At 35.1% G+C, this 15000-nt stretch overlaps 1 protein-coding gene across 3 annotated transcripts in view; it reads right to left on the bottom strand.

Annotated features, from left to right (window-relative positions):
* The window catches only part of WT1 (WT1 transcription factor), a 370953-nt gene that overhangs the window by 332809 nt on the left and 23144 nt on the right, over positions 1 to 15000 (bottom strand). For all 3 annotated transcript variants that reach the window (XM_044059036.1, XM_044059037.1, XM_044059035.1), the window contains exons 2-3: positions 9495 to 9617; positions 2970 to 3069 (exon numbers count right to left, since the gene is read on the bottom strand). In XM_044059036.1, coding sequence (XP_043914971.1) covers positions 2970 to 3069; positions 9495 to 9617 — 223 coding nt within the window. The remainder of the gene's footprint in view (positions 1 to 2969; positions 3070 to 9494; positions 9618 to 15000) is intronic.

The following is a 15000-nucleotide window of genomic DNA, read 5'->3' as shown; positions in this document are numbered from 1 at the left end:
TACATGTCTATGTATGCCATGTATACACATATAAAAAGTATTTATATATATATATATATATATATATACACACACATACACATATATATATATATATATATATATATATATATATATATATATACACACACACACACACACACACACACACACACACACACACACACACACACACAGCCAAAGGACTCCGCTCACAACTTTTAAAATTTCACCAGCAGTTATTATGTCTCTCACCGCTAACCGACATGCAGTGGAAGAAGATACTGTAGTCAATCTGCAGTTAACTTGCAAATATCTTTAACACAAAAAAGAAGAAAATACATCCAAAAACTGTACATAAGAAAACAATCACAAAATAAAACCTTTGTAACACAAGCACTGATGACTTCACTACAAAGTTGTTTTTTGCAAAATCTTAACATTAAGAGATCAAATTTTCAGCAAACCATCCATGGACCATCATTACCTAAATAGCATGATAAATTTATGCAACTTGAGTGCAAAATCCAGTTTGTGAAAATAAATGCGTAACATTTAAAATGAACTTGTGCAATGGCAAAGAACAAATAGAAAGAAGGGTCCTTCCAAACACATCCCTGAAACGTTTAGAGTAAGGCTTCACACAGAACAGCCAAATAGTTAAAATAGGCATTTATAGCTCAGATTTGTAATGCACCTTCTATTGACCACCCCATCAGAACTATGACAATTAATTTATGCAACTTGACCCAAAGTAAGATTTATAAAAATGGTAGTGAAATGATGTTTAGAAAAGGAATTGAGCAGTAGCACATAATAGTTTGACAGAAGTGTCCATAAAGTGATTATTCTCTAAATTTAATATGTTAAAATGGAAGCTTATACATAAAGCATGAGAAAACATTGGACGAATGTCATTGTTGAAATGATATCCCAACCCCAAGTGCAAAAACAGGAAAAAGGGGTCATGGAAGGATGAAAAAGAACATTTTTGATATTACTTTCAACAAATGCCTATAACTCTGCCAAAACATCTTGTTCTGAACTCAAATTTTTCAGTGGACCATCTATGAACCACCAACACCTAAACTCTAACAATGAATTTATACAAATTGACCTAAAACATGAGTTACAAAAAAACACTGTGAGATGACATTTATAAATAGAATTGTGCAACAGCACGCAACAGTTGAAAAAAAGGGTCCCTAAGCCAGCTCCATTGACAAAGGGGGATAAATTCTTGACTGTGGCCTGGGAGACCCAAGTTTGAATAGCACATCAGATATTGTCAATGTGTGTTGTCAGAATAGCTGCTTCACAATCGCCTGTGGTGATGCTGGGCCTGTGATTAGAGAATCAGTGCTTTGATAGGTGGGTGGACAATGGAAGGATGCCCTACCATGTAAGTAGAAACATTTTCTTTTCAGCAGCACTTCATGCCCACCTAGATTATATCATGTGATATGACAATGGGAGATATGGTTCAAAGGAAAAATCTTCCAAGTCACAATACAGTGACTCCTCATCTCTCTCTGTTTCACTCACAATATGTGATGGCCTCCTCCTCTTGGAACCTCCAAGCAGGGAGTAGAATCTTGTGTGCAGTGCTCTACTGGGAGTTGAAAGATGAGTGGTCTGAGGTACAACAAATGGCCACAACATAATCAACCACCCATGGCTGAGACAAATTGCTAGCTTGTTGTGGTGGCAAAGGCTGTTTACTTTTTTTTTTTTTGTGCCTTGAAAAAGGACCGACCATGGGACTGGTAGCGTGCTCCATGGTCAAGCTCAAAATGGTGCTTCTTTCCTGGGGAAGACAAGCAGCAAATGCCGGTAAACACTACTTGTCCACAAAAGTTACTTTTTTGACAAAAAACACAGTAAAAAGCTTTTTGAAACAATATGCCAGCCCCACAAAAATAAAATAAAAACATTTTTTTCCATGAAAATATTGGTTTCAGTTATTTTGCACCACTTTTAAGATGACAGAAAACATGAGCCTTCCTTTTAAAAGGTCATTACAGTCTTCTGACAGTCCATTACAACACAACACTCTTAGCTTTAAAATAACTTTCCTGAAGAGGAAAGTAATAAAACAGCAACACAAATAAGAAATGGATGTTTTTTACGCCAAGGAGAATGTATCTGCCCAGCAAAGAAACAGCACAAGCTGACAGTCGATACTCAAAATCCTCAGAGGGCCATACTCTTCAGCGGCAGTAAAGCATTCTGGAGGGCTCTGGGCCCAAACTTGACTTTGACTCAGCTCAGCTCGAGCTGCCTGACAGTTTGGGTATGTGAAAGCTGCCCTAATAATTTGGAAGTTGGCCAGCTGTTATATCCTTGGTAGGATATAACCCTTACAGCTAAGGCTACTGTGGCAGTGATCAGTTTGATAAACACCAAAAGTAACAAAGAATGAAATGAATCTTCTTCAACAGAGAATGCATGCAACTCCATGTCTGCATACTGAAATGCAGGACTCTATCACCAAGGAGAATAACCAGTCTGAGAAATTTTAGCAAGCTAGTCAAATACATAAAACTGTATACACCATTTCCAAACTTAATCAATTAGGAATTTGTGCTACCAAAATTTGATGCATACTTGTAAGGGTGTGAGAGATATCTGTTCAGGACTCCACCACAAAAAAACTATCCCTGAATCTCACATTAGACTGCAGGCATGGCAGATTCAGTCAGTGTCCAGTCTGGGGGCATGGTCTGAGTTTATGTCTTATTAATCTGGGAGTAGAGAAGCAATGAAAGATGAATGGCGATAAGGGAAGACAGTGAAAAGGCAAAAAATAAAATAAAATAAAAAATAAGAATGAAAAAAGTAATTCAATATAAAAAGGACATGGCCTCAACTTCTATGTTTTGCTCTTGAAATTATAAATTCAAATGAGCTTCAAGGAAAAACTGTGGGAGTGGTAAATAACCAATACAGTGACAATGGAGCAGTTAACTAGTGTAGTATGTATCACATACCTGTTATAGGGTGTTCTCAGGAGAACAGCCTGACTATTCATGCAACTGTCTGTTGGAGTATGGCAGCTGTACACAGGAGGAGGAACGCTATATTGCTGATCTGTATGGTGGAATAGAAAAAGAAACATGAGTCATTCACAAGACATGACTGCTCGGTACATGTTGTTTAGACCCATCAAACACAAACCACTCATTTTAGTTAAAGGGGCATGCATTTACTAAAATACACCACTCATTTCAGTTACAGAGATATGCATTTACTAAAAATAACCACTCATTTCAGTTAAAGGGATATGCATTTACTAAAATTCACCACTCGTTTCACTTAAAGGGATATGCATTTAATAAACTACACCGCTCATTTCAGTTAAAGGGATATGCATTTACTAAAGTATACTCAAGCTCAAATGATCTAAGAAAGTTCAGCATTGAAGTTAAATTCAGAAAATATTATAGCTTATTTACATAAAAGCTACAATTTGAAACATCAGGTTAAAATATTCTAAATTCACTTTAGTACTATTATACTTTTTTTGCACAACAGTATTCACTGAAACTAGTACTATCAGTGAAAAATAACAACACATATTTCATTTTACTGTGTTCTTACAAAACCAACCATATTCAAATTTACCAGTAACCAAGATCACACAAAGGTACCCCACAAAATGCAGGATACTGCTCCGGTACAATGAAGGCTGTCTTTATGTATACCAGGACTAAAAATGTCCAAGGAATCCCAAGGTCGTCAAACAAAAGTTATTTATTTTAGAAAGCCCAAAGGCTAAAAACAAAACAAAAAGTAACGAAACATATAAAACTTAATTTCACTGATTTAGCGCTTTCATCTCCAACCAGGAGACTTCTTCAGAATCAGTGTATCATCACAATTTCCAGTATTTTATACAACTTCCAAAACTTTTAAAACTGTGTAATTGGCTGGCATTTAATTACCTCATTAATTGAAGTTATAAATTTAAAGGCAGAACATACATATACATAAATTGAAAAGGACTTGAATGAAAATACAAAAGGTATATATGGCAATCAAGTTGTTTCTCATTTCTTATAACAACTTTTCATTGAATTATTTTCTGACCCTCAATCAATAGTTAAATATCATAGTCATAACAGGTTAAAAACATTAATACATTAAAATATGTAAATAAATAAATAAATACATAAAAACAAGTATGATAGAAAATATACTAGTATAACATATAATGGTTAAACCTATAATATGAATAATAGTGTATAATAGTGAAAAACATGATCCAATAAGGAAGTATAGAAGAATAAATGTATGTTGTGTGTTAAAATAGATATGTACAAATATAAAAAATATAATAAATATGAATTTAATAAATGTAATAAATGTATATATAAATATTTAAATAAGATATAGTGATATAGTGATATGAAGTGATATACATGAAAAACATGATCCAATAAGGAAATATACACCGGATTTTTATCAGGATATGGATTTTAACATATGGCTAAACCAGTCGCTTAATTCTCATACTAAAGTAAAGAAGAATGTTTCGACGGGTAGCCTGACATGCAAGGACAAATGTAAGACTTTTAAAAACTTGTTACTAAAATACAAAACTTTGGTTGTTGAAAATTGGTACTTCGACAAATGTCTAAAAGATAAAATTGTACCGAAAGGTTTGAGACTGAATAAGTTTCCAAATAACAGTACTGATGAAAAAATGTTTTTTAAAACTGTATGTGATATACTAAATGACTGTGGGCTGGCTATAATTAAAGTTATGATAAAGCGCAATACTGAGATTGTGGAAGATATTAAGAAAGAGGTAGACAAACTGTACAATGAGATTAGTAATGACCTTTTATTTTCAGTAGATGAATACAAAAATATGTACTATAGGGTGCTACATGACATTGATTACAATATCAACACTAATATGAATAGGAAATTAAAGAAATTGGAAAGGGACTTGGATGCACATGAGAGGGGCCTTGCCTACTATAGTGAAATTAAAAAAGGCAAGAGATATAGTGTGGATCAATATCATAGCAGTTACAGAAGTAACAAATACCAAAATGGTGGAACAGGTAGGGATCATAGACAGAACAAGAATAATAATGGTTTCAACCTATATAATACTGAATCACATTTTGAGGAGAATTATAGAGATAGTGATATGGGGGATGTCATCCCTTTAAAAATGGAAGAACCGAGGAGGTCCGAGAGAATACGGAATCGGACCCAGCAACCCTCATATGCGCAAGTTACGGAAAACAGAAACACCAAATACATGGGGAGGACATACAGATAAGGGAAATAGAAACTTAATTTCTGAATGTTGAAAAAATTATAACACAAGTTAAAGGAGAAAATAAACAAGACAGTATTATTAATACTTTCAATAATTTTAATATTTTTAACTATACAGATACTGTTATTAATGAAAATTATTTTAATCTATTTATAAAAGGTTTCTCTTTTGTGCCTACCAGTAAACCTAGGATAGAAAATATATTATTGGACATAAAAATTTTCACCTGCAAACTTAATTTTAAGTATTTGTACAATGATAAGTATTCACAATCAAAAGAAATTAGCTTAAAAAGATCAAGTATATACACCCCCCCTCCATTATGAAATTATGAATTTTGAGAAATGTGTTGTTAACAGAATTAGGAAAGATTATAAGAAGGAACAGGTGTTAGATAACAATCTGACAAAAGCTGAAATGGAATTGCTTAATGAATTAAGTAACAATGAAAGAATTAGGGTAATGAAACCCGACAAGGGTGGAGGGGTTGTAATTATGGACAAGTGGGATTATACTAGAATGATGATGGATATTTTGGACAAGGAGAATCAATACGAATTTGTCTCTAGGAATGAGATAAATATTTCCTACAATAAGATAGACCTGATATTGGAAGATAATTTATTGCAAGGACTGATTGACAAGGAATTATATGAATTTTTGAAAGTACCCAAACCGGTCATACCTGTTATTTTTGGTATCCCAAAAATACATAAGTCCTTACATGATCCACCTTTAAGGCCGATAGTTTCCTCACTAGGTTCCAAATCCCAAAGGGGATACCCATCTGAATTTATTAAACCCATTAAGGAATATGTCCAGTTAGGAAGGGGTAGTAAATATGTCCCCCTGTTAAATAATGACAACTTGACAGTAGATTCCAACCAAGATGGGAGGAGAATTACTTTTAACAGGCAGGAATCTAACAATGTAGATACAACACCATATTTAACTCTGACTTACTATAATGGAATTGGATGGTTAAAAAGATGTATAAATGAAACCTGGGAAATGTTCCAAAATATGCCTACCAAAACTAATGTATTTCAAGGTAAGATAAAATACAGTTACAGGAGGAGTAAAAATATTAAGAATATTATTGAAAGCAATAAGAATAAGGCAGGAGGGACGTGTGCTAAACTTGGAACTTTTAGATGTGGGAGATGTGCTCAATGCACTTATATTGCTGGATGCAAGGAGGTTAGTATCCCCAGTCTTGGAATCATTCTAAGGGCAAAGAAATATAACAGTTGCTACTCAAAAGGAGTAGTTTATTTGGCCTTCTGTAAAACTTGTTGGAGTTACTACATAGGAAAAACGGAACATCATCTTAGGACTAGAATCTATGAGCACATTAGAGACATTAACAAACACAGTGAAAATAATGCATTATATAGACATGCATTAATATGTAAGGAGGCTAATTACAAATTCTGGGTCATAGAAGAAGTTGGTTACCCAGAAAGAGGGGGTGATTGGGAAACACAATTTGAATTTCGTGAGATGATCTGGCAATTGAGACTTGATGCATGCTGTGGTAAAGGCCTCAATGACCATATTTCCATCACCCCTGCATTAAAACTCCTTGCAGCTGATCCGAAGAAATACGGATGAAATAATAACAACAATAATAATAATAAAAACAATAACAACAACTATATTTAAAAACAATAATAATAAAAATAACAAAAATTTTATTATTTTATTATATTTTATTATATTTTAATATACTATATAATAAATTAATTAGTTATCAAATATACACTATATTTACTTCATATCACTATATCACTATATCTTAATTAAATATTTATATATACATTTATTAAATTTATTAAATTCATATTTATTATATTTTTTATATTTGTACATATCTATTTTAACACACAACATACATTTATTCTTCTATATTTCCTTATTGGATCATGTTTTTCACTATTATACACTATTATTCATATTATAGGTTTAACCATTATATGTTATACTAGTATATTTTCTATCATACTTGTTTTTATGTATTTATTTATTTATTTACATATTTTAATGTATTAATGTTTTTAACCTGTATTTACTCTGATATTTAACTATTGATCGAGGGTCAGAAAATAATTCAATGAAAAGTTGTTATAAGAAATGAGAAACAACTTGATTGCCATATATACCTTTTGTATTTTCATTCAAGTCCTTTTCAATTTATGTATATGTATGTTCTGCCTTTAAATTTATAACTTCAATTAATGAGGTAATTAAATGCCAGCCAATTACACAGTTTTAAAAGTTTTGGAAGTTGTAAAAAATACTGGAAATTGTGATGATACACTGATTCTGAAGAAGTCTCCTGGTTGGAGATGAAAGCGCTAAATCAGTGAAATTAAGTTTTATATGTTTCGTTACTTTTTGTTTTGTTTTTAGCCTTTGGGCTTTCTAAAATAATTGGACATTTTTAGTCCTGGTATACGTAAAGACAGCCTTCATTGTACCGGAGCAGTATCCTGCATTTTGTGCATATTCAAATTTATTTATATGAACCTGTCAATAAATTCAGCCTTAACATCTATTTACAAATCCATTTCTAGTCAAAGGATTAAGAAAATATATAGCAGCAAAATAAATTTCCATATGAAAGGGTGAGCTTACAGATCTGCACTTTTAGTGAAATATAAAAGCATCACATGAGATGATCATGATGAGAAAACTGGGCAGTGCAGATTCTTATCAGTGAAAACTTTGAAGCTAGTAAATTGTACATTAAAGCAAAGTAATCTAGTCTGAAAAAAAACTCAGTAAAGTTTAATGCAGTACAAAAAGGGTATTCGGCTTGATCCTATCAGAAGTACAAAACCATCTAGTGGGAATAACAGCATTTCATAAACAAACTATGATTGTAGAAGAAAAACAGGAAATTGTGAAAGTCACTGTTAACCTTTTAAACATTTTTGCAGGACACTTCACCTCCTCCATCCCACAATGTTGGTGATATATGTCTCCTATACCAGTGCTGCTACTTGTATGCACTAACTCCAAACTTGCTGCACCTTGGAGTAAGGAAAATACTCTTTGGTGCTGCAGACTCAAACTCAGTATATATTCACTTGTTCACACTTACAGTACTATAGTTCCAGTTGTCACAAGTACAGCCCTCGTGCCTTTAGCAGGTACTAATTCAAATCCTTCCCCACAATATCCAACTTAATGCAGAAACGTGGAATTTGTCAGCAGGTAAGAACTTATTAAACCAAGTAATATGAGTTATCCCACCTAACAGATAAACTATCCTGTGTTAGCCACTATCTTCATTTTGTGTGCATCTCTTTAGAAAGTTTTATGCTGTTCCCATTCATGTTCAGTTTCACCACTATTTTTACTCCTTGTCTGTTTAGGAAGGCAGTTCGTGTATCCAAAACTCAACAGTTAACATGTGCAGTGAGAAAAAGCACACTTAAAAAAAGTGGATAAAGCACTAAACATTTAGGCTACCCATCAGAAATATTTCATCTTTCTTTTGCCACTCTAAGTATTTATTGTATCACTGCCTTACACTTCTCTTCATCTTGAAAAATGGAGTAGGTTCCTGCATCCAGAGTGGCCAGCATTGTCCACCGCCTTTCTTATGTCTTTAATATCTTTGTTGCATTAATCCCTTCCTTTATGTAAAGACTTGCTTGTGCTCCAGTTTGTCCCCCAGTCTGTCTTGTACAGTTTAAAACCCTGTCTGCCGCCATCCTAGCAGCGGTTGTGACATATAAGAAAACACAATAACACCTTGGGGTACACCTTCAGCTTCAATAATTCTGATTTATTATAGATAGCTATAGCAGAACTTCCCTGTTTAACTGTCACATGTACATCTGTATCATTCGATTTGCATGTATAAGTTACTTTAGTAGTTTACATGTGTCATACTGACACCATTCTCCACTGTCCACTATAGCATTTAATTTAAGTTATGCTTACAATTCAAAGGTCTTACCTGAAATACCTTAGCAGCAGTTTAGCCACTTGGTTTTAAAACAGATTTATATTTGACTGCTTTGCTAAGAAGTTTAGTACACAACAATAGCTTATAAAAGTATCGGAAATGTACATATATGCATGCATCAAATGTATATCTGATATGAATACACTTAAGGTTTTAACTATTTTATATACAAATAATAGGTTATGATCCTCAAAACATAACTGCAATTTCAGCAAAATCATTTAAGGACTCGGTAAATACCTAAAACCTGCTGTTGGGAAATGGTGTCTTCGTGTTTGAATGCGTGGTTGGTATACTGAGCTGAATGATGAGCTGGTGTATGCCCGTAACCAGTTGCCCCGTCAAATGACATTGCGCTGTAACCTGTAAAGAAGAAAAGACATGAGGTCTGAAATGCAGAAGAATCACCCCCCCCCCCAACAGACTTTTGATAGAATTGTATACATTACATAATCCCACCACTTTTTTTCACACTTCGGTATACTGGAACACCTTGATGCATATCGAAGTTCCATGATCATAAAATAATATTAAAAGAAGTCGAATTCCATTTCACATACTTATATTTAAAAAAAGCATTATTCAATTCCTTCTTAAAAGCAAAATTACATTTAGAACAGCTCTAATATATAAAGTATTTCTTATGCCCCTGACATGATCAGTTCTGCTAATGCCATGTGTTTTCATGCCCATTTTAGCACTCAGAGGTGATCCTGTTATACCCGTGTACCCTTGCAATGTTATGGTCAAGCTGATAGTATAAGGGTCTATGGTTATTCATCAAAGGGTAAAAGCATCGAATGACATTACATCATAAATGCCATTCATTGAAACCTCCTCATGTGGTGGGCTGCACCCTCCCCCATCCCTGCTAATTATATATACCAAACTCCAAGATCGCACTATAGTGGGGAAAGGGCAAATTTTCTTATCCCTACCATAACAAAACCTTATAATGGCTCAATGAATGGCATGTTCAATGATACATGCCATTGAATGCTTTGTTTTTCAACAGATAGACATGTATCCATACTATGATACATTGCGGATAACTACATCTTCAAAGTAAAATACATAACTTTTGGTGTTTATATAAAGAGGAAGAAGCCAAAATCCAGGTGAAGGGTTGTGGTAAGCTTCCAGCATCTCAAAAGTGCACTGCCTCAGCAAGACTAACATAAATTTAATTTGCTAACATCACCAATGGTCTCTTGCCATCTTCCTCACTAGTTACAGGAATGCCACCTCCAAACTCATTATAGCAAACTCATTGATTTCTGCTATATTTGGTTTGAGCATTTTGCTTTTGTGACATCATTATCTACTGTACGTTTAATAGTGTCTCATGTTGTGTTATTCCATGAATGTATACAGTCTTGGCTTCATTTACTATATGGATTAATATATGTACAGTCATATGGTGCATAAGCATACAAACACACAAATGGGCATATATCTGTGTGTGCATATATTCATATTTTATATGTCTATAGTTCTGTGTGTAATAGATGTATATATATATATATATATATATATATATATATATATATATATATATATATATATATATATATGTTTACTATCACATGTTCGACACTACTGTGGCCGAAAGTGCATATATCCGAAGAAAATGTTCAGAAATCACACCGACCACAGTAAATGCTGAACTGAGCATTTCAGTGAAGTCAAATGTCGAACATTTCAACTTCACTGAAATTATCTTAGCCACTAAACATATGTTAACATGTTTTGCAGGGGGGAAAGCCCCCCTGCACCCCCCCCATGTGAGGGCTGCCCCCCCACACACACACCCTACTTATATAAACAAACTCTGAGATTGCACTACACTGAGGAAAGGGTACATTTCCCATTCCGTACTATAGTGCGATCTGCACTACATTGTCAAACCTTGCTATAACAGCTGTTCGCTATAGTGAGGTTCGACAATATAGTACTCGCACTAATGGTCCTGCTACTTGATTTATGCACATACGTTGATCGCACACAGTGTGATCTACTATGTGATTGTAAGCCACATATTTATATATATATATATATTTTTATATATATATATATATATATATATATACACACACACACACACACACACACACACACACACACACATGTATATGGCAATTCTAGAGCAGCACTTATGTTGGCTGACATTTTGTCAAGTCATATTGTTTAACAATGGCATCATCACCTCAAGTGAAAAATCAGCATGGGTGTTTTTTGCAGTGTGGCAAGCCTCACCACACCCCTGTGACCATATACACTAACTCCAATACTTAGAGTGGTGAAAGAAAGATGTGCTATTTCTGATGGGTAGTCTAAATGTGTCAGAGATAAGGGACAACTTCCTTAACTTTCCTTAACACAGTATTCTGCAGTCTCTGTGTTTTGAAAGTGTCGCAGTTTGGCAGTGTCAGGTGAGCTCTCAATGGTCTTTGAAATTCTGGAGGAGAGGGTGTAAGTCTTGTGTCAGTCCATATCCATATCTGCAGCAGATCTCCAAGGTGAACAGACACTGGTATGTATGAACAATGTAGGTTAGGGAAGTTGGCAAGCCAGATCCATAGCTTTGGGATAAGGATTGGCTCTAAGGGCTGGGTCAGTCAGGGTTGACCATGAAACAGGGCTGGGCATGCACTGTGGCTGGACGAGGTGTTATCCCTCATTGTGCCCCCCTTGGGGTGACCAGAGGAACAATACCGACAACTTTGGGCACACACCAGGCCATTTCTGCAGATTTCACTGGCTATGGCATGTGCCAGTCCTGACTCGAATCCATATCATCTGGCAGCAAGCAGCTGACTTAGAAATGATGCACACTGGGGTAATCTGACTGTTTAATTAAAAAAAATCATTGTGAATTCCTGAGACAGGTGTTGACACAATGTGATTTCTAGCCAGTGTTCTGGACCTATGTGCCCTGTCTTGAAACATAGAACAAGGAATCTAGCAGGTGTGCAAGTGTAAGGGTGGGTAGAAGACCTCCATGGAATGATGTTCTGTCAATCAACATGTTAATTTAAGAAAATACACTACTCAAAGAAATGTGAGTGTGTGTGTGTGTGTGTGGGGGGGGGGGGTATCTGCAAAAAAAGCATAATATTGTTATACCAGGCAGAGTAAACGTTATTTGGACATCAGATTTAATATGAAATGTCCATGCCAGGTTGAAAATCACATGTTGTTATATACCCTAAAAATATAGTTTCAGATCACAGAATTATATGCATGCACCTTTGACTGCCCTTGTCTAAGTAATTATTGAATTACTTGTATCACTTTTCTGTTTATAAAATAGCCCATACTATGTAAACCCATCTGCTTCCCCCTGTTTGCTTCATTTTAAAGGTAAAGAACATTTCTCAGAGAATATTGACCACAGGATGTATAAATGAATTATGTTCATTTCACTGGTATAATCCACTTTACTAGCAATGGGAGACAATTCTATGTGCTGAAATTCAGATACTTAACAAGCTGAACAACTTCTGCAGCAGGGCTAGCCACCTGGCGGTGTAAAATTTGCCTTGAAATCAAGGAGAATCCATGGCCTCCAACACCTGTCCTATGCAGACAGGCTCAAATCACTATCACTTTACTCGATATCATACAGATTGCTCAGAGGTGATTTGTGTCTTGCCTACAAGTTAATATCGGACCTTGCCCTAGTAGAGATGCTCCATATCCGTAAGTCTAACTCCTCACACATTACCTGCTCAATAGGCCTAAATCTAATATGCGACATTGACAAAACCTACTGGAGAGACAGGTTTGTCTCCCAGAGGCTGCCCCATCTCTGGAATGCACTTCCCATACATGTCAAATGGAGTACCTCACTGACCCTCTTCAAGCGCAACCTTGATGAGTGGATGGGAAACCACAAATTTGCCCCAGAGGTTCCACCTTTGTCCCTCATTGACAGGGGTGACAGGTGCTGACTGAGGTTTCTTTTTTGGGGATAAACACTTGGCTAGGCTTGTAAGGGCCCCAGGCCATTAGTCTAGTAACCTCCTATGATCCTATGATCCTATGAAATGATTGTCACTGCAGAAGTGACACCCTGACCCCATGTGCAAAATGGGAAAAGGGGTTGAGAATGGATGGATGGATGGATGGATGGATGGATGGATGGATGGATGGATGGATGGATGGATGGATGGATGGATAACAAGTCGAACAACTTGACAGGATTCACCTGAAGGAAATATCAATGCAAGCAACCCCCCCCCCCCAAGTGTCACTTAATAAACAAGCTATAATAAAACAATGTAAATAGCACTTAAAAGTCTCAGACTTATTTTTCTCTGTAGAAAGACCAATATAATTTTGAAAGTGTTTATTTATTAGCTCTGGTTGTTTATTCAAGGTAATTTTATAAAGCCCAGAGGGGTGCACTGGTAGTCTGTTAGTCTAAACATTGTATGTACTGTGAGTAATGCACTTACTATTTTTGTGGTCATAAAAAAAGAACCTTATAGAATTACTTTTTCATGTCATTTATGTTTAATCAATTGAGTGCCTTTAGTTCAGAGAGTTAGTCCAGTTATACAGGAATGGTCAAAGGAATGATCTTTCTTACACAATTCTCTTATAATAAATACCTGAACACCATTTCTGGTTATGCTTGAAGAAGGTACAATTTATTTTGAAAAAAATGCACACTGAGTGTACACGATCAGTATTCAAGCACATCCCTACCACATTAGTTGTGCTTTTTAGTCATTCAGAAAGATTACATTAAGTGTACATATAGTCAATACTTTGTGGTAACCTTCATGAATCCCCCTTGACATTTAAGGTTGCAAGAAAATCAGTAGGAAAACTAAACTTAGGAGGAAGAAGGAGTGAGTTATGATTGTGTTGTCTGTTCACTCAGAACAGTGTACACTTAGTGTAGGCATTAATGAATTCCAGGAATATATTTTCGAATGTTGTACTTCACTTATATACTCTGTTTTACCACTGACCTTTCTCATAGACAAACCTATGAAATGTTGTAGCAGCAGGCTAATGTACTCTACCTTACCACTGACTTTCCTCATAGACACACCTACAAAATATTACAACAGCAGGCTTCAGACACTAATTAACATACATCATCAAACCTTTCGAGATACTCATAAACAAGTTTGTCCTTTACAGGAACTCTCACTTACCTAATTCATGGTATCATTACTGTATCACACATATATTAATTCTCAAAGCAAGATATTCTATCTGCAGCACATAGTTGATACTGTATCTTTCTGGCATATAAAAGTATTCTATCACTGAAATTAGCATAAAAAATATAGTGACTTATATACTAACTGAAGTAATGAACTATTGTGGCTTCAGTCTATCACTATGTAATAGCAGAATTTTGACTCAGCTCTAGAAAATTTTCAGGACACAATCCTTACCAATAAAATAAAATGCAAATTGGCATACTTTTTACATAAAAAACATATAAGTCTATATTATTCCTTGTAATGGTGTTATTCTCACCCCAAGAGCTTTTTGTGGCACAAAAATTGCTAATATCCCTTTAAGGGACATTTAGAGTCACACTGTATGCAAGTAGAGATGAAGGGAAATAACCAAGGACTATGAGATGAAGTTCCTTAGCAGGTACTAACATTAACATTGTATGATATATGCTGGCAGACCTAATATACAGGCCTGGTCTATAAAATGCATGTACACACACACACAGAGACAAATACACAGATGCACTAACACCCTACAGAGC

This window comes from Protopterus annectens, chromosome 17.part0 (genome assembly GCF_019279795.1).
Source record: "Protopterus annectens isolate FY-2018-M chromosome 17.part0, PAN1.0, whole genome shotgun sequence".
In the NCBI taxonomy this organism is placed as follows: Eukaryota; Metazoa; Chordata; order Ceratodontiformes; family Protopteridae; genus Protopterus; species Protopterus annectens.
Note: the sequence above shows the minus strand (reverse complement) of the source record. Positions and strands in the feature narration are given on the sequence as shown.